The sequence below is a fragment of the Rhipicephalus microplus genome, unplaced genomic scaffold (assembly GCF_043290135.1).
Source record: "Rhipicephalus microplus isolate Deutch F79 unplaced genomic scaffold, USDA_Rmic scaffold_20, whole genome shotgun sequence".
Classification (NCBI taxonomy): Eukaryota; Metazoa; Arthropoda; class Arachnida; order Ixodida; family Ixodidae; genus Rhipicephalus; species Rhipicephalus microplus.
The window spans coordinates 5065597-5091508 of NW_027464593.1; the positions used below are offsets into that span (position 1 = coordinate 5065597).

Consider the following 25912-nt stretch of genomic DNA (forward strand, 5'->3'; position numbering starts at 1 on the left):
GTATGAGTGTGTTGGTGTGTTACCAATTTGGCACTTGCATTACGTGCCAAAGATGACAATTCGTAAACATGCACACGTGAGCAACACGAAGATGAATAGGAAGGAGTGCAGCTAGCCGCTTGCATGTTAATCAGAAGTTGTAGGTTCTTGTTCAACAGGGTTCGTGCTCGTTTACATGGCGAAAATTCGGCGGTTTTCAAGGTTTTTTCAGGTATGTATGTGAGCTTACAAAGACCACAATGTCTGTTAGGAACCCATGTTAACACATATTCAGCCGAGGATGGAGGCTTGCAATAATTAAAATTTGTCAGCAAAGGGTGAAATCGCTAGAGCTGACATAAAAAACATAGCTGCAATGAGTTTCTTTCTAGACAAATTTCAATCATAGTGTCATAGTTGCGTAGATAATCACTTTCAGTATGGCACAAGATGCAAACTGTTACTCAGGTAGCAAAGACAGGGAACACTTATTATGCAACACATGCGATGCCTCATTGCATATCCTGAATTTTCATATCAGCGTCGACTATCTGCTGCTGCGTGATCTTGGTTGTCTTTCTAAGGCTGTTTGACTTGATGATTCACATCAGGTTGCTAGTTGCCTCTGCCTGTTACAAATGCGATAGCGCCAGCGACATTGAATTTTTTTCTTTTCCTTCTTTCTTTCGGCTCTTTTCAGAGCCAACTAAACGATGCATCTGCTGAATTGCAATGAAAACCCTGTACCCCTGCCGTGACCCTCTCCTTCAGCGAAATATACCTATTAAAAAGTGTGTTCTCACTTGCATTCAGTTGACCGGACTGCCCATTTTTCCGGACGTTTTCGCGGTCCGTTGAGGGTCCAGGAAATCAAACATTAATTGTATAGCCAAGTTGCATCTTACAAAAAAATTAGTATGTTATATACGAAAATTCTCTATACATACAGCTATAACGCTAACTCTGTATCTATTGCAAGAATATTTATTTACTTCATTATAATCCCTAATTAATTATATCCCTCTCTGTTAAATCAAGGTTTTAGTTAACTATTTACAAGATGTTTAAAAATCATGTGATGCCACACACAAGCAAGATGCCCGCTGGAAGCCAGTCTTTGCTCAACTGAATCTAACACTTTCTTCCAGTGCTTTGTTATGCCTTCCATTGTCAATCAACTCTGTTGATACAGAAAGATCATTCAGGCAACAACAATGTGTCCTACAAGTATCACTCACTTGGTGAACAAAGTACAAAGCATCACCTGAGCCTCAGCAACTTCCTCCAACTTAAAATTAGTACAAGCACATTTGGGAGCTGAAAGCATTCAGTAAATAAATTTATACAAAACCTGAATTGGTTTCAATGTGAATAATAATAATAATAATAATAATAATAATAATAATAATAACTGTTGTGGTTTTACATCCCAAAACCACAGCATCATTTGTGCTCATTACAGTGCTTATTTGAGCCGATTGGTACATGTTAGCAGCACTTGTGTCATCTGTCTTTGTCTTGTGGTTCGCACCATTTCTCGTTTCTTTGCATAATATGGTCATGAGAGTCACTGTAGCGGAGAGCCCCACAAGTTTCTGCTACCTAGTGTTCTTTGAAGCACGCCCACTCTAAGAATGCAAACCTCCAACATTTCTCTTTCAAATAAATGGAGCCACCACGGCCAGAACTCAATCCTTTAACCTGCAGGTCCGTATATATATATATATATATATATATATATATATATGTTGTTATGGTTGAATAAAAGGATAGGTGGATTTATTTACAGGGTGAGGATGAAGCTCGGCAGTCGCGGTAAAGATGGAGTCCTCAGGCCGCACAGACAACGTCGTCTTCTTATTCTACCTACCCGGCACATAATACAGCCCGGCTCATACCGTAGCAATCCCTGGTTCACAGACGAAGACCGCTGGGCGAGTTTAAGTCACTGGAGGGATGAAACCTCTTGAGGCGAGCCACGTGCACCAACTGCGTTCGATTTGACCGACGAGAAGGTGTCGTCAAGCGTGCCACAACGTACGTCAAGTCAGTCAAGCGATCTACAATGACGTAGGGGCCTGTGTACTGTGGTAAAAACTTCTGACATAAACCAGGTTTTCGTTGGGGGGTCCACAACCACACGAATTCACTTTTGCAGAATGAAATGGCATCATGGCGTCGATCGTACCATTGCTTGGAGCGATCTTGTGATGCCAGTGTGTGCAAGCGAGCGATTTGGCGGGCTTCTTCAGCCCGGCACAATGTTTCAGCCACGGACTCATCGGTATGGAGCTTAAATGGGAGGATTGTATCAAGGGAGCTGCGTGGTGATCGAGCGTAGAGCAGGTAGAAGGGCGTGAAGTCCGTAGTCTCGTGCTTCGCTGTATTGTATGCGTAAGTAATAAATGGTAAGATCTCATCCCAGTTTTTGTGATTGGATGCAACGTACATAGCGAGCATGTTAGTAAGAGTTCGATTGGTGCGTTCTACAAGACCATTCGTCTGGGGATAGTATGGTGTCGAATGTCTGAACTGTGAAGTACAGAGGCGAAGGAATTCTTCCACAGCGTCCGCGATGAATTGGCGACCACGGTCACTGATGATTACTTGAGGTGGACCATGGCGAAGAAGAACGGAGCGTAACAAAAAGGCAGCGACGCCATCAGCTGTAGAAGATGGCATCGCAGCGGTTTCGGTGTATCTGGTAAGGTGGTCGACGCGCACTATTATCCAGCGGTTGTTGTTCGAAGATCGCGATAACGGGCCCAATAGGTCGATGCCCACTTGCTCGAAAGGCGTAGTAGGCGGTTCTACGGGGTGAAGAAGGCCGTGCGGCGCACTGGTAGGTCGTTTGTGACGCTGGCAGTTCTCGCAGCTCGAGACGTATTGTTTCGTAAAATCTCGCATTCGAGGCCACTAAAAAAGCTGCTGCACTCGATGCAGGGTGCGAATGAACCCAAGGTGTCCTGACGTTGGATCATCGTGCATAGTACGGAAAACGTCGCATCGAAGACTTTGAAGTACAACCAGTAAATAAGCTGCGCAGGTTGCTGAGTAATTCGTTTTGCACAACAGTCCATCACGAATGCGAAAGCAACCACTGCCTTTGAGATTTCGAGCGTAAACGAACAAAGGGTCTAAAGATAAATTATTCAATTGTTCTCGTTTGAAGATATTGGCGTGAGGAAACGTGTGAGAGACCGCAGAAAAACAGACGTCGAAGGTATCTGCACTGTCCTCCGTCCTGGTCATAGGCAGGCGAGAAAGACGATCAGCATCCGAATGACATCATCCACTTCTGTACGAAATGCTGAAGTCAAATTCTTGAAGGCATGAAGCCCATCAAGCAAGGCCGCCAGAAGGGTCTCGAAGAGTAACAAGCCAACATAATGAATGATGGTCTGTCACAATCGTGAATGGACGATCGTAGAGGTAACATTGAAACTTCTGAATGGCGAATACAGCCGCTAAACATTCTTGCTCTGTCACCGTATAATTCATTTCAGCCTTGCTTAGAGATCGACTCGTATAAGCAACAACATGCTCTGCATTATCATGGCGCTGAACAAGCACACCTCCGATGCCAATTCCACTTGTGTCACTGTGCACTTCTGTAGGAGCAGAAGGATCGAAATGACGGGGAATAGGCTCAGATGTCAGTAGAAGTTTCAGTTCAGAAAATGCGGCATCACAATCAGGTGTCCATTCAAATGGGCTGTTTTTTCGCAACAAGCTAGTCGGTGGGTGTACTACGTCCGCAAATCGGGGCACAAAGCGGCGAAAGTAAGAACATAGGCCCAAAAAGCTGCGAAGTTCCTTCAGTGTCTGGGGTGGTTTGAATGTGCCGACTGCTTCGATTTTGCGGGGATCCGGCCTGACACCATCTTTGTCAACTAGGTGACCGAGGAGTAAAACTTGTCGTTTACCAAACCGGCACTTCTTAGAGTTCAAAATCAAGCCAGCCTTTCCGACACAGTCTAAAACAAGGCTTAAACCGACGTTGTGCTCTTCGAAGGTACGCCCAAAAATGACGACGTCATCCAAGTAGCATAAGCACACCTCCCATTTAAGACCACGAAGGACACAGTCCATAAACCTTTCAAAAGTGGCGGGGGCGTTGCAAAGCCCAAACGGCATCACATTGAATTGGTACAGTCCATCAGGTGTCACGAATGCGGTCTTCTCCTTGTCTGAAGGGTGCATAGGTATCTGCCAATATCCTGATTGTAGGTCTATTGAAGAAAAATACGAAACCGAGTGTAAGCAGTCAATAACATCGTGAATCCTAGGCAGCGGATATACATCTTTTTTGGTCACAGCGTTGAATATTCTGTAATTAACCCAGAACCGCCAGGCACCATCTTTCTTCTTAACCAAGATGACCGGTGCTGCCCACGGTCTACACGACTCTTCAATGACACCCTTCTTCAGCATTTCCTGAACCTGGTCGGCAATAACTTTTCGTTCTGATGACGACACTCGGTAAAGCTTTTGTCGGATCGGATGGGCAGTGCTAGTGTCAATCCTATGGTGAGCACGAGAACATCGTAAAGGTAGTGGCTTCTCATCTTGGCAAAAGTCAAACACAGAAGCATGTCGCCTCAAGAGATGGCGTAACGTCTGCTGCTCGTGTGACCGCAAAGTGGTGCTAATCATGCTTAGGATCTGGGACTCGTAAGAGCAACTGCGCTTGCCAGAGACTGTACCTTTCTCGCTTTCATCGTTGTTAACGACTGCTACAGAACCTTCAGTGGAATCATCGAAGACGCCAAGCTTCATTCCTCGAGGGAGCATAAGCGGCATTGGGGAACAGTTCAGTGCCCACAGAAAGGCTGCTCCTTCATCAACAGATACCAAACAACGAGGGACGAGTATACCTTTCTTAGCACATTGAACGATGGCAGGTTCAACGATGGCGTCAAAAGATGTGGCACATTCTGGGGCGAACACCGCAACTGACCTCATTGACCATGGCGGCACTGTCAGCTCATCGGAAACAATCAGAGCGTCCTTCGCGGCCTGCGGCGCCTCATTGACGAGGGTAGGAACAATGTCACCGCTGACTGAAAGTTCACCCGCTTCCACAGTCGATGAAAGCGCCACATCCTTGCAGAAAGTCAAGACCGAGAATCACATCGTGGGTACAACGTTGCAGCACAAGAAACTCTGTTGGGAACACATTTCCTGCCAATAAGACATTATGGCACAAACTCCGACAGGATGAAGTACTTCCCCACCAACACCATGAAACCTTGTTGATTCGCCCCAAGAAAACATAACTTTGCGGCCAATGCGACTTTTTAAAGAAAGACTCATAACTGATATCGTAGCACCAGTGTCCACCAAAGCACTTGTACAAAAGCCATCTATTTCCACACGTACCTTGTTCTTGGACATTATAACTGGCAGAGGCATCTGAGGCAAATCCTGTTGTGCGACCTCACCTCCATCGGTCGCGCTGGCTAGTTTCCCGGCGGCAGCGGCGGTGATGACAGGCGTCGTCCCGACGAAGGGGAACGATGCAGTCGGCCAGATGGAGGCGTCAAACTATGGTCAGAAGCGGGAGAACTGTCGTGGTGATTTCTCCGCCGTGAGGTACTCCTGGAATAGGCCGGCCAAGTACCGTTGTTGTGACCAGTGTCCGCTGGCAGAAACTCTGATGGGGAATGATATCCGGATGTCGGCTCTCTCTGTGGACGACAGAACCGAGCTATATGCCCGGCGATACCGCAACGGTAGCACACAGGGGCTTGGCGGCATGCATTGTACTCCTGGAAGGCATTGCGCTAACGTGGTGGTGGTACAGGTAAATATTCCTTCGGGTCGTAATAGGTGTTGGCTGGCTGATGGGGGTAACTGAAGCAGTCTTCGTACCTCGGCAGCAGGTAGTTATTGCGCTGTGACCTCGGTGGTGAGGGTGGCCTGCAGTTGCAGTCACCGATGCCTGCTGCGGCTATTGACACGAGAGGGCGAGAGGGAGGCGGTGCGGGTAAAGCTACGTACGGCGTCGGGCGAGCGTGTCGAGTGAGCTCTTCTCGAACGATCTGCCGTATTGTCGACGCGAGATCAAGCGGCATGTATTCGTCAACACTTGCCACGGTGGTTACATTCGGTAGGCGACCGAACTTGGGGGTGATACGTCGCATCTTCAGGGTCTCGAATGAGTGACAGTGGCTTATGACGTCGGTTACTGTAGCAAGGTTGTCTTTGCTGATGAGGAACTAATACATGTCTTCGGCGATGCCCTTCAATAGGTGGCCAACTTTGTCTTCCTCTGACATAGAAGGGTTGACAATCTTGCAGAGCTTCAAGATTGCCTCGACATAGGTCGTGCACGTCTCTCCTAGGATCTAAGCTCTCTGCAGTAACGTTTGTTCGGCCTGCTTTCTCTTAGCTACGGAGTCTCCGAAACACGCTCTTATTTCGGAAACGAAACAATCCCATGACGTGAGGGCATCTTCGTGGTTCTCGTACCACACGAGTGCTGTGTCTGTTAAGAAAAATACTACATTGGTCAGCTGGGTCGCCGCGTCCCACTGGTAGCATTTGCTCACCCGTTTGTAGTGTGTGAGCCAGGCGTCCACGTCCTCGCCAGATTTGCCACCGAATGTGCGAGGCACTATCAGATCCTGACGCAACCAGGGACCAGTCGCACGCGAACCCGCACTAGCGGTGCTGCTGGGACTGGTAGAAGGTCTGCAGCTGCGGGGATCCGGTTTCCTTCTTCCCCGTGAGACATCTCAGCTACCAGTGGTAACGGGGGCAGTCCAGCAAGGCGGCGGCTTCGTCGTAGATCAGGCGCTTGAAGCGTCGTGTTACTTGGTTGATTACCCAGCGCCTCCACCACAAAACTGTTACAGTTGAATCAAAGGATAGGTGGATTTATTTACAGGGTGAGGATGAAGTTCGACAGTCGCTGTAAAGATGGAGTCCTCAGGCCGCACCAGACAACATCGTCTTCCTCTTCTACCTACCCAGCACATACTACAGCCCGGCTCATACCGTAGCAATATATATATATATATATATATATATATACATATTGCTACGTAGCTGACGTATCAGCAGTCAGAAGACGACAACGTGGAAGTGGTCTGTTGGTTGAGCGTGCTGCTTCCATCTTAACCGACGCCATATGCATCAGTTTAAATACAGATTTTAAATAGACACGCCTCGTGTCATTTTCACGTAACATCTTTTTGGTGGACGTGCTGGGTACTTCCCCGTCTTCATCACGAAGCTCCGCAACGGCCGCATCATCATAGGTCCAACCATGTCACAGGTTGAACAACCATCGTCTTCGCCACCTGCCCCTACCGTGACTTCTACATACGTCGTTCTACCACCTGCTCGTGATCCCGGTATATTTTCCGGTCAGGATGGCGTTGACGTCGACAAATGGATCAACCGGTACGAACGGGTCAGCGCAAGCTATAGGTGGGACCCGACTCTTATGCTTGCCAATGTGCTTTTTTACCTCGATGGCCCACCGCGAGTGTGGTTCGAGACGCACGAAGCGGAGATTACGAGCTGGGACTCCTTTAAAAGAGAAGATCCGCGACCTTTTTGGCGACACCGTTGGGCGGCAGATCACAGCGCGGAATCAACTGGCGGCTCGTGCACAGACGTCGACGGAGTCGTATGTCGCGTACATCCACGACGTCATCGCCCTATGCCGCCAGATTGACGAGCACATGAGTGAGTCGGAGAAAGTGGCCCATGTGCTGAAAGGCATAGCAGACGACGCATTTAATCTTCTAGTTTACAACAACGTTGCCACCGTCGACGCCATCATTAAAGAGTGCCGGCGGTTCGAAGAAGCCAAGAGCCGCCGTATTACTCAGCGATTCACCCGGCTGCCCAACACGGCCGCGACCTCATCGTGTGAAGCCGCCCGCCAGTCCCCCATGTATGACAATGTCACACGCATTGTTCGTCGGGAAATCGAAGCCGCCTGTCCGGCTCCTCTTGAACCACCCGTTTTCGCAACGCTCGCCTCTGACCAACAACAGCCGTCAGTGGCGTTAATACAAGCTGTGGTGAGGCAGGAGTTTGCGAATCTCGGACTTCCATCAGCATGTCCCTTGACTCGCCCTGAAGCCCCGTCCTACTCCCGAGGACACGCTCGCCGTTCACCTCCAACAATGCCCTTCCGTAACCCTTCGGAATGGCGAACACCCAACGACCGGCCTATTTGTTTTTCCTGCCACCAGCCTGGGCACGTTTCTCGCTATTGCCGCCGCCGTTAGTTAAACCAACCACGTCGGACTTTCTCTACCTCGGCGCTCATGCATCCGACGACCCCTCGACGTTCAGTCGCCGCACCCTTCAATTTCTATTCGTCGTCATCTTACGAGCCTTCCACTGATGCCCCTTTGCCCGGTCGCCGCTACCCTGACGCCCCTTCGTCCGGTCGCCGCAGTTCTCGCTCCCCGTCGCCGCTACATCGCCAATCCCGCTCTCCGCCACCTCGGCGCTTTTCCTCGCCGAGCTTCTCTGGACGACCGCAGCAGGAAAACTAGATATTGCAGCTTATAGAGGTGAAGCTGCAATACCAATGATGGCCGAAAATCCTCTACTGACGCTTCCCACGTACCATAGCCTGCTTGAAGTACAAGTCGACCATGTTCCTGTGACCGCCCTCATTGACACAGGTGCGCACCTGTCTATCATGAGCGCTTCTCTACGCTGCCGCTTACAAAAGATTATGACGCCATCTACGACGCAGGCAATACGTGTTGCCGATGGTGGTACTGTACCAGTAATCGGAATGTGCACTTCTTGTGTCAGCATTGCCGGTCGTCACGCCGTGGTCCTTTTTGCCGTGCTAGCCTGCTGCCCTCATGACCTCATACTTGGCCTTGATTTCCTTTCGGCACACTCGGCCTTAATTGATTGTTCGTCTGGTACCCTCAGCCTTGATCTACCAATCTTTGCCGACTACTCTGCAAAGCCCACCAGCCGCTTGAGCCCAACCACTTTCGTTCGCCTGCCACCACGAGCCGTCACGTACGTGTCTTTGTCATCGACCCCTCCCGTTCCTGACGGTGATTATATCGTTACGCCAATTACTGACGTTCGGCTGACGCGCAGTGTTACTGTGCCCTATACTGTCGCGACCATAGCGGATAACTGTGTGTTACTTCCGCTCCTTAACTTTGGTTTTACCCCTCAAGTGTTGCCCTGCCAGATGTCTCTAGCCCAGCTAACTGCCATAACAGAGGACGATGTCAGTGTTGTCGCTGTATCTGCTCTTGATCGAAGCGCAGACTCACGGTCACCCAGATCAGACAATGCTATTTTTCGAAACATGATTGGATCGGAGCTGTCGCCTCACCAGGCCGACGCCCTCTGCCAAGTTTTGGCCTCATACAGTGACATTTTCGACACTGACGATCGTCCCTTGGTTCAGACTAAAATTGTCACTCACCGAATCAACACTGGTGACTCTGCGCCCATTCACCGTCGGCCGTACCGCGTGTCAGCGTATAAGCGAGAAGTGATTCAGAAAGAAGTGGCCAAAATGCTTACGAAAAACGTAATCGAACCATCAACGAGCCCTTGGGCATCTCCCGTGGTATTAGTAAAAAAGAAAGACGGCTCATGGCGTTTCTGCGTTGATTATCGCCACCTCAACAAAATTACCAAAAAAGACGTGTACCCTCTACCACGCATTGACGATGCCCTTGATTGCCTCCATGGCGCCACCTTCTTTTCATCTCTCGACCTCCGATCTGGCTACTGGCAAATTGCTGTAGATGAAATGGATCGAGAAAAGACCGCCTTTGTTACCCCTGACGGTCTTTACCAATTCAAGGTCATGCCATTCGGGCTCTGCAACGCTCCAGCGACCTTCAAGAGAATGATGGACACGCTCCTACAAGGATTTAAACGGTCGACATGTTTGTGTTACCTAGACGACGTGATAATTTTCTCACCTACCTTTGCAACCCACCTTGAACGCCTTTTGACCATTCTATCCATATTTCGACGGGCCGGCCTGCAGCTCAATTCCTCCAAGTGCCACTTCGGTCTTCGTCAGATTACCGTATTGGGTCACCTTGTTGACGCTGCCGGCGTACGGCCAGACCCGGCGAAAGTACGCGCTGTAACAAACTTCCCAGTCCCACGCTCTGTCCATGATGTTCGCAGTTTTGTGGGCCTCTGCTCCTACTTTCGCCGGTTCGTGAAAAACTTTGCGGCACTCGCCCGGCCACTCACTGACCTTCTCAAACAAGACGTCCCATTTTCTTGGGGCCCTCCTCAAGCTGACGCCTTCTCTCAGCTAATCACTGCTCTAACGACACCTCCTATTCTTGCGCATTTCGACCCCGATGCTCCCACAGAAGTGTGAACAGACGCGAGTGGTCACGGAATTGGTGCAGTTTTGGCGCAAATTCAGCGGGGCAACGACCGTGTAATCGCGTACACAAGCCGTCTGCTTTCTAAGTCTGAACGCAATTATTCTATAACAGAACGGGAATGCCTCGCTCTTGTTTGGGCGGTTTCGAAATTTCGTCCTTACTTGTATGGCCGCCCTTTCCGTGTCATCACAGATCATCACGCGCTGTGTTGGCTTTCTTCTCTGAAGGACCCCACTGGACGACTTGGTCGTTGGGCATTACGCCTACAGGAGTATTCCTACTCGGTTGCTTATAAGTCTGGACGTCTCCATCTGGACGCCGATTGCTTATCCCGCTACCCTGTTGATCAGCCTGACGAACCAGACATCGAGCCTAGCCTCAGCGTCATGTCAATGTCCCAGTTTCTTCAGATACGTGATGAACAACGTCGTGATGCTTCTCTGCGACAACTTATTGACCGTCTTGATCTGCTCCGAACGACACGTCACTTCGCATGTACGTCCTCCTGAATGGCACGCTGTACCGTCGTAGCCTCCAGCCAGATGGCCCTGAGCTCCTTCTTGTCGTGCCGAAAAATTTGCGTTCAACCGTGCTGCACGAGCTTCACGATGAACCAACTGCTGGTCATCTGGGTGTATCTCGGACGTACGACCGCGTGCGTCGCCGCTTCTTTTGGCGCGATCTCGCCCGGTCTGTTAGTGTGCTCCTGCGATAAATGCCAACGTAGGAAGCGACCTACTGCGCCCCCGGCTGGACTTCTTCAACCGATCTCCATCCCAACCGAACCTTTCTTCCGTGTTGGTATAGATCTTCTCGGTCCTTTTCCCGAGTCGAAATCGGGCAACAAGTGGATCGCCGTTGCTATAGACTACGCGACTAGGTATGCCATCACTCGAGCGCTCCCCACCAGCACCGCTACTGACGTTGCGGACTTTTTGCTCCACGACGTCATCCTACACCACGGCGCTCCTCGCCAATTACTCACGGATCCTGGCCGCGCATTTTTGTCCCGTGTGATCGACGATCTTCTGCGCTCTTCCTCGACGCACCACAAGCTGACCACTTCCTACCATCCCCAAACAAATGGCTTTACCGAACGGCTAAATCGGACCCTAATGGACATGCTCGCGATGTATGTGTCCTCAGACCACCATGACTGGGACCTGGCGCTACCTCACGTGACCTTCGTGTACAATTCTTCGCGCCACGACACCACTGGTTATTCACCCTTTTATTTGCTTTATGGCCGTGATCCGACATTACCACTCGACACCTTACTTCCAAAGACTACGACGCCGTCAACCGGATATGCACGCAACGCTATTGCTCGTGCCAACCACGCACGTCAGATCGCCCGCTCTAGACTTTCGGCTTCGCAAGCCACCCAGAAAGCCATCTACGACAGCCGGCATGCTGACGTTCACTTCTCACCCGGTTCTCTTGTTCTCCTGTGGTGCCCAGTTCGTCGAGTTGGCTTATCAGAGAAGTTATTGTCTCGCTACATGGGTCCTTACCGTATCATCCGCCAGGTAACTGACGTCACCTATGAGATCATTCCTGAATCTGAGACCACAAGCCTGCCTGCAACCACACCCAGTGATGTTGTGCACGTCAGCAGGCTAAAACCTTACCACCTGCCTACTGAAGACCGTAGTTAATGTGCACCGAGACGGCGCTTTTACCGCCAGGGGGGTAACGCTACGTAGCTGACGTATCAGCAGTCAGAAGACGACAACGAGGAAGTGGTCTGTTGGTTGTGCGTGCTGCTTCCATCTTAGCCGACGCCATACGCATCAGTTTAAATATAGATTTTAAATAGACACGCCTCGTGTCATTTTCACGTAACAATATATACATACATACATACATACATACATACATACATACATACATACATACACCAGACTTCGAACGTCATTCACGCTGGATCCGACGTATTGTATGCAAGAAAAAGACGAAACTTTCACGGAAGCGTCTTTACTTAACATTTTCAGTTGGTGGACCATTACTCTGACGAGGGCTGGTCCACCAGCTGAAAACGTTAACAAGCTTCTGTGAAAGTTTTGACGTCTTTTTCTTGCACGCACGCACGCACGCACGCACGCGCACGCACGCACGCACGCACGCACGCGCACACACACACACACACACACACACACACACACACACACACACACACACACACACACACACACACACACACACACACATATATATATATATATATATCAAGTTGCACATGCTTCGTTTTATGCCATGACAATGTGTAAAATATAGCTTTAATGTAACCATTCTACGGATGTCTGTCTGGTTTGGTATTAAAACTGAGAAATGAATTGGGAAACCCGAAATGTCAGGTTTTTTCACATACTTTTTGGTCAGAGTTTAGATAAATTCTTAAAGTACAGTTTCTTTTAAACAACTCTTTATGCCACTAAACTTTTATCATTCTGAGCCATAATAGCTCATATTGCTCTATATTAACTGTAAAATGCAAATAAGCATTAAGAAAGCGTTTATAAGACAATTTAATGGACAAGAAAAAAAAGATTGTAACATGAAAATTCTTGAAACCCTCAACCCATGCCAATTGCTTTTATAAGGCTAAATATAACTATATGGCCGATATCAAAGAGATATTTGCACCCTTCACATGATGAAGAACATGCGGGTAAAATTACATACAGATTGGGCAATCCGAAGTACCAAAACAAAAAGATGATGTTCGAACTTAAGAAGTTGCCTAAGAATGGTTCTTAAGAAAAACACCTTTAAAAGGTATAAGTGAAGCCTAATCTCTGTGGAAAAAATAAAAGATAAGTTTTTCAAGATGATTTCTTTCATCATAAAAGCTTGTGAATAATGGCTACTTTGAGCAAGTGGCTTTAGTGAACTGCTCATGTGAAATGCAATGGCAAACAGCCAAGTGACAATTTTCAGGGTACTCAACACAATGAGCACTTTTTAGTTTTTAAATAGCCACCTTGCCCTCTTTAAAAGTAATTTTAACCTACTTCGGGTATAATTTTAATCCAGTTTTTTTTTGTCATAAAAGTAGAGAGACTCAACAAGTGGAAGCAAATGAAAACGAAAAATATGTAACTATAAAAAAAAACTTGCATTTTCCAACTCTCATTTCCCCTTAACATGCATAAACCTCGATGCTCTAAAGATCATTTTGCAAGCTCTGCATGCCGCAAAGCAACTTCAAGCATTAATTATTTTTTTAAAACCATTACACATGCTGAAAAGTGATCTCCTTTAAGGTAGATTTGCAGAAGAACGTAGCAGTCTTTCTTTTCTGTCAGGCTTGCACATTGCCAGAAGGGTTCATACCATTGCAAAAACAAGAATATTACAATTACCAGAAACTATAATTGCCACAGTTGTCAAAGCACTGAAAACTGCATCAGAAGGCACACGTAAGGAAGACAACAGCCAACATAAACTCATGAGATAGAGTGGTTGTTGCTTGTATACATTAAATGCATGTTGATGTTGTGAGGTGTTCCATTTGTGCTCATTTGCATTGTATAATTTTTTTAACTGAGAGCGGCATCCTGGGCAAATTGCTAATCTATTATATAGGATGATTGTTCAACAAAAAAGACACGGACAAGTGACAAAATTGATTTTCTATTTGCTCTAAGCTGTGCTTGCCATTGATATTCCACACTCCCGTGAGTCTGAACAAATCCACCTCTCGTATTATTTCCTCTTCTAAATTTCGCATCCTTTGAAGGAGAGATGGCCTGACAGGCCAAGATGCACCAGAAGTCTGGTGCGGAAGTACCTTGCTCGTTGGGCAGGGTGATAACGTTGACGCGTATGTTCCACACTTCCCAGGGGATGCACTCTGAGGAGAGGAGCCACCGGGTGCGCTTCTTCTGGAAGAACTCCAGCCAGATCTGCGCAGAAGAAACACTCGCTGAGGTCTGGGAAACTGACAGCTCTTTTCGTACTGGAAACATACAAGATTATTAAACCCTTGCAATGAGGAGGTGTCTCACTAGTACAAAGCACTGTCTGACCGATTGCGCGAGATGTCAAAAAGGAGTGTCATAGCAACTGACGTTTCGAAAAGGCGACTTGTCTTCTTCTGAGCCTCTCCCCAAATTTTCGTGTCATTTGAGCATTTATTTAATGTGGCATAAAACGGACATGGCACGAGAATGCCATGTGTTAGTCCAAGGCTCACATTTGTCATCGCTATTACATGCCTCAAATTAAGTGCCCTAAAAGCTTTTCAAGTTGTTAAGACTTGTTCTGAAGGCCTCATTAAGGCATACAATACAAAAAACCAACTGGCAAGAAATTTCACTTTCATTCTAAATTGCTTACAAATTACTGGCAAATTTTTTACTTAAGAAGCCTTGGCCGATAATATTAATACGTGAGGTCTTACTTGCCAAAACCACAATATGACTATGAGGCAAGCCCTAGTGGAGCTGGAAATTTCAGACATGTGCTGTTCTTTAGATAGTGGAAGTTTTTGTTTGCGACTTTTTTTTACTGTGATTTGTACCTTTGCGTATGGTAATGCTGGAATTTAGTCGTAAATTTTCTAACACATCGTATAACTTATGATAGCATCATTAATTCTAGCCTTGCCCCGCCGCGGTGGTCTAGTGGCTAAGGTACTCGGCTGCTGACCCGCAGGTCGCGGGTTCAAATTCCGGCTGCGGCGGCTGCATTTCCGATTGAGGCGGAAATGTCGTAGGCCCGTGTGCTCAGATTTGGGTGCTCAAATTTCCGGAGCCCTCCACTACGGCGCCTCTCATAATCATATGATTGTTTTGGGACGTTAAATCCCACAAATCAATCAATTAATTCTAGCCTTGTGTGGATATTAGAATGCTTCAAATTTTTAAACAAATAGTGGGGTATTCAAATTCGCTTTGATTCAAATTTAACATATTGAAAATTTCGAGGTATTCGCAAGAAATGAATAATTGCATATTAATCTGAATGTACCGCCTGTAAAAGTGGTTTCACTGCAGTGTAGGAGTGCTGAACCATGAAAACACCCATCTAAAAAAGATAAGCTCTGCCGCGAAGCCCCCTTCAAATTTAAAGGGGCTTGCACCTCTTTTTGAGCTGATCGATGGTCGAGGCTACCGAGGACATGCAAACCGAATATTATAGCACAGCACACAGCGTGCGATCCACAATAAATTCTTAAAGTCAGCTAAGAATTTCTCTCTTCTCTCGGCAAATGACTCCACAAGCTCAGAAGGCACACGTGACGTATTTTCTTTCCCCGTGCCATCCCTCCCTGCTTAGCTTCCAACACTTTTGCCGAGACAAGAAAAGTGAATGCACTTGCAGCATGTAAAAAATCTTTGCAACGCCGTGCGTACGGAACAAATTCTAAAAATCTTTGCAGCGGTGAATTCACGAGGCAAGGAGCTTTTTTATAGTTAATCCATTCCATGGCTATTTGAAACAGTGTCGCACGGCCCCTTTTAATAAAAATATTACCCTCAAATCAATTAACTTTATTAAGAAACGGCTTATATGCTCCAAGTATAATAAACTTTAAAATGTGATGTATTTTTTGGGTTATGACCCGCATCCCGCTGAAAGTCAAATCCTGCTACTACTCGAACTTGTTTCGACTTCCTTTGAACGAAAAAAGAAATGGCATTTGCATAGAGGCCCTATTTCAATTAAAAAAAAAACATTGTGCAGGTTAGTTAGGTCATGATAAATATGCCCATTTTTTTATATGTAATATGTAATACTCGAATTCGATTCGAGATTATTCGGCCAAAATCATTATTCACTTTGAACCTGAAATTCACTATTCGCACAAGCCTAGTTAAATTCAGAATGATTTTGCGTCTGTTTGAAAGGCCCGCCCAAGTACCATAAGAAACTAGTGCCCCACAACAGTGCAGTGCCTGAGACACCTTTCATGTGCGCTCAAGCTTCGGGGATGCTGAATGCGCCTTTTCACATAGGGTTCCTATGGGTGGTGAAGGATGAAACGATGTAGGTACTTTGAATGTGCCTCCTTTAGAAAGAAGAAAAGCATTTCTCGTGTAAGCAACCAAAACCACCCTGAGAGCAACCTGGCAACAGAGGGAGAGAACCAAATAAAAATACCTTATAGGCAACGCTCGTCACTAATAATCGGTCAGAGGTGGGCAGGACTATCAAGCAACAAGTATCTCGAGCTTCAAATTTGGTGGGTCCTTTGATATGCACCAACAGTAGGACTGCAGCATTCTGCCTCTATGCGATTGCTACCACAGTGGCCAGGATTGAATCAACGACCTTTTGGCCAAGCACTGTAAACTACACACCTTGCTCAATGATTGTCAGTACAATACCTATTTGATTTCATTGCTAACAGCATTTAACCTTGAGAGTGTCGAACTTTTCCGAGAAAAACGTTTGCGAATTGTCCAATCACCTTATTTTGAATATACAAAATGTGTTGAACAGTTCAGGAACAATATTTTGGTGCCAGTATCACTTAGAACTGCATATGTTCAATAGTGTTTCAGAAGGTGGTTTTCCTTGAAACACGGGTCTGCATGCAGCACCTTATTGCTGCTTGCACACATAACATGCGTGTTCACTTTCCTGTAGGAGTGACGAGTTGTGCTGGCAAACACGCTGCATTTTCTCTGCGTGTGGCTACCTCGGGCAAAGTAAGCTCGATAACAAAGAATAATGAGAGTACCTCATCAGTGTCCGTGATAAACAAGCAAGCAGAAACACCAATAAAGACGAAAATCAACTTTCACGATCCTGCTAAGATCAGTCAAGCGTCGCATGCCTTCGTTATAATCACGCCACGAAACTGAAACCACGGAAGGGCGTCACTTATCAGCGTTGCCCCAGTCCGCTCGACGCGCCAACGCTAGAAATCAGTTCCATTTATCTACGTGAGAAGTTAGCGTGATTTTTTCCAACACCTGCAAGTCGTAGACAGTGTCAGCACCTCCAAGTTCATATGCATCAACATTATGGCGCAAAATTTCAAGTGGAGGGTTGAAAATGCATTCGTATGGCAGAGGTTGCGGGACAGAGAGCCGTCGTCATACATCTACAGCAAAAACACTCCAAGGGTTAAAGGGGCTCTGCGACACTTTTGGTATAGCCGTATTTAGCACCGAAACCCCTGTAGCAATGATTACTGAAACGAATGCAACGAGAATGATAGAAATTGGTGTGCACAAAGTGAAGTTATCAGTCCTCAAAGCTCAAAACTCGAGCAGACGACAACGAGAAACGTTCTCTTTCGCATTTCACTCGCGCCTGCTGACGTCAAAGACCACTTCCAATCACAGCGCGTGTCTCACAGAGACATTCTGAAAAAGTCACCTCATTGGCCTTCACACAATACCTCGCTGCCGCTCTTTTTGACGGCGTTGTTAACCTGGTTACCATGAACCACGTGCGTTAGGTAGCAGATGCTACCACAGTCACGCTAACCTTTCTAGCCACTATAGTCACACTGTGTAAGAAACACACATACGCTTTGAGTGGGGTCACTTGTCGCCTTGCATGCAAAACGTGTTTTACGGCAACGCCGGTGCCCACTTTTTGGCTCGCTGAAAACGCAGCACGCGTTCCTAGTTTTAGTTGCTGGCATACCATATCCTCGTTCGCAAACTAAGTGCTGTGTTCGTTGTTCTCAAAATACATAATTTAGCAACAGGAATTATTTCTTTCTGAGAAAGTATAAAAAACGGCTTATGCTGTTTTTTGCATTCGCTTTTAGGGCCTAGCTACCACCATATGAATATTGCACGCTATTTCTCACGTCAAGCCAATCAAAAGCGAACCGTGTTTGTCGTTACGTCACATGACATGACGTCACTTCCTATGACAAAAATAGCTGATGTATGTCGCCGTAGTCTGAAATCGAGGTAGTTTGTCTGGTCAATTAAAATTATAATATCGTGGATTTCGGCGTTGCCATGTGTGCAACGATATCGGCGTGTTCCACAGCACCATAAGAACCGATAAAAAATACATGCTCAAAAATTATCGCAGTGCCCCTTCAAACAGCACCTGATTAGACAGTGTGAACAGTTGGCCATCATTTGTAGATATGACCCGAACAGACCTTGACATTCAATACATCCGATTTCAGAGCTCACTAAAAGATTTCACACCCGCTCTAAGCATTCATATTCAGTGGCTGCTAATGCACAACTTCTTTTACTTTATCCTGTTTTACTCTACATTGTTTCTTCTCTATCAACTCTCTGAAGCCTGTTTTGCACGCTTCAAATGGGGCGTTTTAGCACCCCAGCTGCATTGTATTTCTGCCTACTATAAACGGAGTTCTCACATTATCTGAACCTTTATTGGAGGCCAGCCTGAACTTCTGTGAAAAGGCAGAATTAATGAGTCAAAGCTAATGTTCACCCTATGCATACATTAGCGTGGAAACTTGGGCAAGTAGGTAAGACGTAACTGTATATAAGAACACTGTTCCAGACAAAGACTGACAAAGGTAAAAAATACAGCCCTGTGTCTGTTACCTTCCTCGGTGTTTGTTACGGTGTTCTTAATATATCCAAGTGTACATTAGGTTTCTGCAAATAGTAAATTTGTGAGTTTGAAGCAAATTTGAAGCAAACAGTGATTTGGTTCAATAATTTAGAATCAAATTAAATAAGTACCAATCACATATTAAAAAAATTTGACATATTTGTCATGACCCAACCACAGTATTTGCACAGTATCCTTAAAGACTTCAGGAAGGCATGTAGAAATGTCATTCTTTTTGGTTTGAAGAGAAGTAGAAGAAACTTCGTATTGTAGCACAATTTAGCCTTTCATAAAATGCAGAGATAACCTCTAAAATACATTGTTTTAAAATTTACTAAACTTGGAGCCTATAAGCCAGTTTAATAAGCTTTTAAACTTAAAAAAATATGATCAGATGTGAGGGCATCATGTATATGTTAATTTAACATTGAAGTGGGGCTTTGCAGCAGTCCAGATTTCCCCTGGATGGGTGTACTCACGATTCAGTGCCCCTTCAATGCAGTGAAACCTCGTTTACAGGAAAAGGGTGGAGAGAAGTGGTACAAGCAGATTTGGAAAATTTCTCTAAATGAACGAACAGGTATGGCAGTAGCGGTTAGAAGAGAGAAAGAAAGGCAACAGATGGTGCCTTTCTTCCTCATTTCAAACAACTACCTCTCCACCTATTCGTTCATTTAGAAAAATTTCCAATAATTTAGGTTCGAATCAAAGCAAATATTCGTGCGAATATTCGCACATGCTTAAGAAGCACCTTCGCCCCAACTCACCTGGCCAGTACGGGGTCCATCGTGGCTGCGCAGGCGGTCGCTGAAGGCAGTCACGTCACGACAAACCGCCTCATTCAGCTCATCCGACGCGCAGCGTACCTGGGCACAGACAACAAAAACATTTTCGCTTAACAAAGATGCCCCCAGAAACACAGAATGAGGCCACCCAACAGCTCATTTATTAGTAGCATTGGTCAAAACTGTTTTGCGGCTTAGGTAAACACTATGTTAGTGTGGGGAAATAGCGCAACATAACTTCCATTCTCTACTACGGAGGGAATAAAGCGTCTATGAGAGGAACACATGAAGTATGCGCTTGTCCTTGTCACACCTAATGTTTGTCTCATTGACACTTTATTCCCTCCATAACCAGCAGTGACAAGCCGAACAAAACGTGCTGCCCGAGTTCCATTCTTTGCGTCATGCATAGCAAACAATGCTGATGGGGCATATTGTAACAACCAAAATATCAATCGACCCCCCCCCCCCCCCCCACACACACCGTTCGACTGAGAAGTACTGAAACTCGAAAAACAAGGAGTACACGAAATGGCCAAACTACCAGGTGGTGCCCTTGTCATGAAAGAAGTGTGATTTCACAGGCTCCACAGTGCCACTGTGCAGCGTGTGAGTGTGCACCCATTTACAAGTGTGTTTACATGCTTGTTCCACGTGCTGAAGAGTCAAAAAATGAACTCAAGCGTTATCTACCTAAAGGTTGCAACCTCCACAGAGAGCCTTTGAAATGTGCTCTCGTAGGTCCAAACACACACTCCACCTTAAAGGTTCTAATTTTGATACAGTCTGATGTGACTGGTAGCTACCATGAGTGAAGCCCCCCGATAAACTCTCGATAATCTTTCAATCTGGCCCCAAAACTACATTTGTCTTCCAACTGCCGCATGCGACTAGAAAATTCTTCTTAGTCTGCCACAAGCGAATGCTTCCGTAGGGCACCCGCTGCACGTGGTTGCGCTACTGTAACCAGAGCCTCCTGTCACAAGAAGAGGCAAAAGGCATCCGGTGAGATGGAGTACCACGGATGCCTTCTGTGATGAAATTTTAGATATTGCTCAAGATTCGCAGCTCTTCATCAGATTAATCTTGCACTACAGTTAAGCCTGTGCTAGCACCCAGACACTTTCCTCACACGCCTCTGCAGACTCAATGACTGTTTTCTTGAATGCTATAAAGTAACTATCCTCGGTGTCTGCTCGTTCTCACAGAGATGTAGAAAAAACAAGCAGCCTGGAACCCAAACAGATTCACAAGACATTGAAAACGCAAAATAGGGACGTGACCCAGAACGACTGTGACCCATTTGACAGTCCTCAGAGTGCACGTCGATGATTAGGCCTAACCTGCCAAGTCCAGGACGACTGGGTTACGAGGTGGAAGCAAGTGACTCGCTCGATGGTGGCTGACAAAAGGCGACCGTATGACTGTTCCAAGGGCTCCGACAACAGGACACTTCGTCGGTGGTTCCGTCATCACAAACAGTAAAGACCTTCACTTACTGAGCTTGATTAGAGTAGCCTCGGAGAAGCGGTAGTGGCTATAAACTGACTTAGGTGTAGAACTGACTCGAACTGGAATTGACGTTAGTCCTGTTTTCGTTGTATAGCAGATTATTGTGTACGTGTTTTGTTTTAGCGTAAAGTTTGAGAGTTTGGTACAATGTGTTTGTCATGCCACCACGATCTCCAGTCTCTTTTCCTCAATCTGAATCCTTTGTAAGCGCTGCCGAGATAATCGTGACACGCCGCCTTAGAATTTCCTATAAATACACTATAGGAAACCCTGACGCTAGTGTCTATAGGAGCTGCAACTCATGGCGCTTCAGCTAGCATAGCAATGATGAGTAGTACACAGATTCGTCTAATCTTCGTTATTTTAGCTCTGTTTGGCTCCATGTGGCTTGAATCCTCTTTGGCACAATATGAAGCTCAGCAATGATTACGCGGTTTCAGTTCACCACCTTAACATAGGCCTACCTGCTCAAATCAGCTTACGAAGTTCACAAAAGTCCTTTCCTTCATCGAAACAACAGTAAATGAAGCCACAAGTGCATCTGAAACCTGTGAATACGAAGACTTGGCAAATCCGTGTTACTACCCATCATTACCATGATTGCTGAAGGATAGCAGCATCTGAGTTCCCTGTAGCTAATTTTAGGAAACTTCATGACCCCCATCACCCTGTCTCATCGTCCTGGAGGAAAGCCATCAGCAACTGTGGCAGGTGTGTTGAAGGCCATCGGGTGCCATCACCGTGATAATTGCTCATCCTGTATTCTCAAGAGGAACATTGCGTTGAAATGAAAATAGAATTGAAAAACTTTATTTTCGTCCTGCAAGACGCGCTTGGCACATAGCGGGCGTCTCCCAAGTAGGGACCGACAAGGAGTACCTGGCGCCCACTTCGTGGGCCTGCTGGTCGGCGAGAAGTGAGCTGCTGAGGGTCCTCTTCCACTTGTTCGAGATAGAGTCGGGAGGAGCATTTCTACACTCCCAGAGCACGTGTGCGAGTGTCGCCGTGTGTTCACACGAGGGGCACGTGTCACTGGGGTACCCATCAGGATAGTAAATGTGAAGCTTGGCAAGGTTTGGATGGGTGTAGGTTTGTATTATGCGTAGGGTTAGCACCTGCAGTCTGTTAAGTTTGGGATGTGGGGGTGGAAAAAGGTGGCGTTCACGGTAAAAGTGCTTTGTAAAGTCATGAGTCAAGTTTAAGGAAACACTGCCATAGAACCTAATAGAAGTGGAGTAGATCTGTAGCTTGTTGGAGCCCCTGAAATAGCAACAAGTACCTCTTTGCATGTTCACATTACTGTGTGGATACCCTTTCTTTCCCTGTGCTTGTAGTATTTGCCACCCCCACAAACTTGAAATACAAAGCAGCACCAATTCATTCAAAGGTCAAGTCACTGCAAAAATATTAAGACTTAGAGGATGAAGGGAAATGAGTTAAACAAGTCCTCATACCGATAGATAAGTCTCGCAACCAAACTCATATTATTGCTATAGCAATTATATGGACACTCTCAGCTGGATTTTGCTGCCGGCGTCACCATCATACACCATATATGTATACAGATTTAAACACATAAAAATGCAAGAAAGAAAAATAATTCAGAAAAAGACTCTGGCACGCGGAATAGAATGTCGGACCTCCGAACTGTGAGTGCGAGGCGTTAGCCACTCAGCCACGAAGCACCTCCTTCAACATTCAAACGGCAAGCTATTTATATCTGCCAATTACCACTGGTGGTCAGCATCTCAGGGGGAACTATCATGTTTTCAGCATTACCAGCGAGATGGCGCAATGAGCACGCAACGCCACATCGTCACAACGCACGCCATCATTTCCTGCGCGTACTTTGCCCCGCAGAGAGGGGGCAGGACGCTCACGCGCGCGCTTGCTCATCTCACGTTGGGGACAATCATACGCCTTGGGCTTTGACCAAAACGATTCTGTTAAAGTTACCGGGCGCACAGAGGTCACTGCAATCGTTGCACAGTCTCAGTTTGCGAAAAAAGCGTACTTTGCAGACACAGCGAAGTAAAAACTGAGACGCTTATTCGCGTTTATCTGTACCTGCGAGTACGTTTTATGCGTCATTTGTGAGATACGTGGGGCACGTTTTCATTTGCTAGCAATTCTGCACGTGATCTTCCAATGTGTCACTATTGTGTTCATTGCTTCGCCTTTGCGGCAAAGCTGCAACTTTCTTCTGACTTATACTCCATAATCAAACTTGTTCTTGAAAATGCATTTCTGGCAAGGTGTCATTGTGACAACACCTGGGGTTTTAAGCTCTACAACCATGGTAAGATTACAAGGGGCGCCGTACTGAAGGGCTCCCAAAAAATGCTGACCATCTGGTGTTCTTAGAAAGATGCGCATTGCGCAGTACACGGGACTCTACCACTTCACCTACATTGAAATACGAGCACCATAACGGAGATTGGACCCACAAATATCGATTCAGCAGTCGAGCACTGTAATCACTGATTCACCATGGCAGACTCCTACCTGTGAGAGCATACCCATTCAACTGTAACTCTGCATTCAACTGCAACTCTGCATTCTTTTTAAGTGCTGCAGAAATCAAGAGAGGGATACAAAATAATCAAAAGAATCCAGACGCTTAGACTTTGCCAGGTTAGATCACATGCTCTGGCGGTGCCCTGCGTTATGGGTTGAAGGTGTTTTACATTGTCCAAGTGGGATGCTGCGCTACCCAGTACTGATTTAAGGCCGCAGCTATGAGCAGTCCAATAGGCCCACGATGGGGCAGAGAGGTTAGGCCTATCTGTCCCTACATGGGAGTGGCCCGCTACGTGCTAGTTCACGCCCCGACGGACCTAAATAAAGTTTTTTCATATCATATCATACTGAGCCCCAGGGTAGTAATACTCACGTATGTGAAGTCTATGAAGTCGCAAGTGACGTCTTCAAAGCCAACAGTGCCCACTGAGTACCTGCCTTGTGTCTTGTACTGAAACTGCAAAGAGGGAAAATGATGCTCTATTTATAGGGACCTCAAGTGCTCCATTAGACAAAGAGGTAGTCGTGATTCAGAGACCATCATGCTGAATTCATGTTTACATTTGTACGACCCGGGCAGCTCAAACTGATTGCTGTGTGGTACTTAAGACACTCCTCGAAGGGTCAACAGCGTTACAAGGTGGGTCGCAAAAGTGAAAGAAAAACAAACAAGTAAAACAAACAAATAGTAAAGTAAAATCTGAATTTGTAGAATTTAAAGTAGGTTCTACGAGCGCTACTGAACATGCATCCACAGACACAGAACATTGCCAATATAGACATAGAACATTGCAATAGACATAGAACACTCTCACAGATATAAGTGAGAAGTGCTAAAACATTTTGCAGTTGGCCTAGGTTGCAAAGTTTCTTCCACAATTCCACAAAGAAAAAAGAAAAATGAGTTTGAAAATCAAACTATTATATAAAAAAAACATCGTTTCACTTCTCTTAGACCTGGGCTGCCTCTCTAAAGAGAAAGCCATACAGGAGAAACTATTTTTAACATTGTAAGTATTCTGTCTATAGCAAAAAAAATTATGTAAACGTAAAAATGACTAAGCCAATTGTATGGGATTGCAAGGAAATTCTTTTAGCCAAAAGGCAAGCAGCCTCAAGTACTGAAATGCATCCAGCTCTCACTTATTGTCTCGGCAAAAGTATTTTGCCTGATGTGTTCCAGGTTGAATGTTTCCAGTTGTAATCTTTGCAGTTCCTATTCAAATATTCATCAGGAACACATTTTGGTTCACATCTTAACCATCATGTACCAGCTTCTATGCCAATAAACAGCACTGCATACCAATCGCTGCCATACTTTAGTCAACCATGTTGCTTAACTTCATAGTCATTACAATAGTTACTATAGGCATATTCGGTCATAAATGCCTTTGAATCATTTTGATAGATTTATTGACGAATCCATTCAGCCATAATGATATAGAGCAGCCAACTTCCACAGACCTGCCGCCTTGCTATCACAGGTCTAATGGCACACACTGCCGTGGTGACAATGCAGTCGGAAGGCACACTCACCTTTCCCTGTGTGCGATGAAAGAGCAGCGTGTGGAAGATGCCCGACACAGCTTCCTGAACCTGCCGCCCTTCCAGGCACTGGAATACACCAGTTCCAAAAGCCTTGTTAACTCTCTCACACGTACACTTTGTTCCAATCACACAAAATGAGCGTAGCAAGGGTTGAGAGAGGGGTAACTGCGAAACTAGTTCCCCATGGTGCTACTTCACACATATGAATGTCTCTCCTGAAACAAGACAGTGGTCAACTGCTCTGTAGGCACTATTTATAGTTGTCAGGATTTACCGTCCCAAAACCAGGATATGATTATGAGAGACATCCCAGTGGAAGGGACCAAAATTTTGGACCATCTGGTGTTCTTCAAATTTAAGTACACAAGCAATGAGCATTTCTGCCTCTACTAAAAATGTCACAATTCAATCCTCTTTTACTTAATTAGCAGCCACATCCTAAAAAATCCAGCAAACAATTAGGCTAGGGAAAGCATATGGTACATTCATTGTTGTCTTCACAGTGCAGTAATTATGGCCCTACTTGAAATGAAGTAAACTAGACGAAACATCAGCCTTTCTGTAAGTGGCACGTGAATCCGCAACCTTCGAATTACGCCTTTGATGCTCTATTAATAGAATTATGACGGAAGGCACTCCACATGGCCTTCGTTTGTGTAATCCCTGGGAGAGTTGGCCAGCAACGCTCGT

The 25912-nt window shown here is 46.1% G+C and overlaps 1 protein-coding gene across 1 annotated transcript in view; it reads right to left on the reverse strand.

Moving 5' to 3' along the window:
- LOC119180856 (autophagy-related protein 101) overlaps positions 1–25912 on the reverse strand; it is a 48758-nt gene that overhangs the window by 13030 nt on the left and 9816 nt on the right. Inside the window, exons 2-5 of the mRNA XM_037431995.2 lie at positions 25211–25288; positions 24048–24131; positions 19625–19723; positions 14137–14251 (exon numbers count right to left, since the gene is read on the reverse strand). Coding sequence (XP_037287892.1) covers positions 14137–14251; positions 19625–19723; positions 24048–24131; positions 25211–25288 — 376 coding nt within the window. The remainder of the gene's footprint in view (positions 1–14136; positions 14252–19624; positions 19724–24047; positions 24132–25210; positions 25289–25912) is intronic.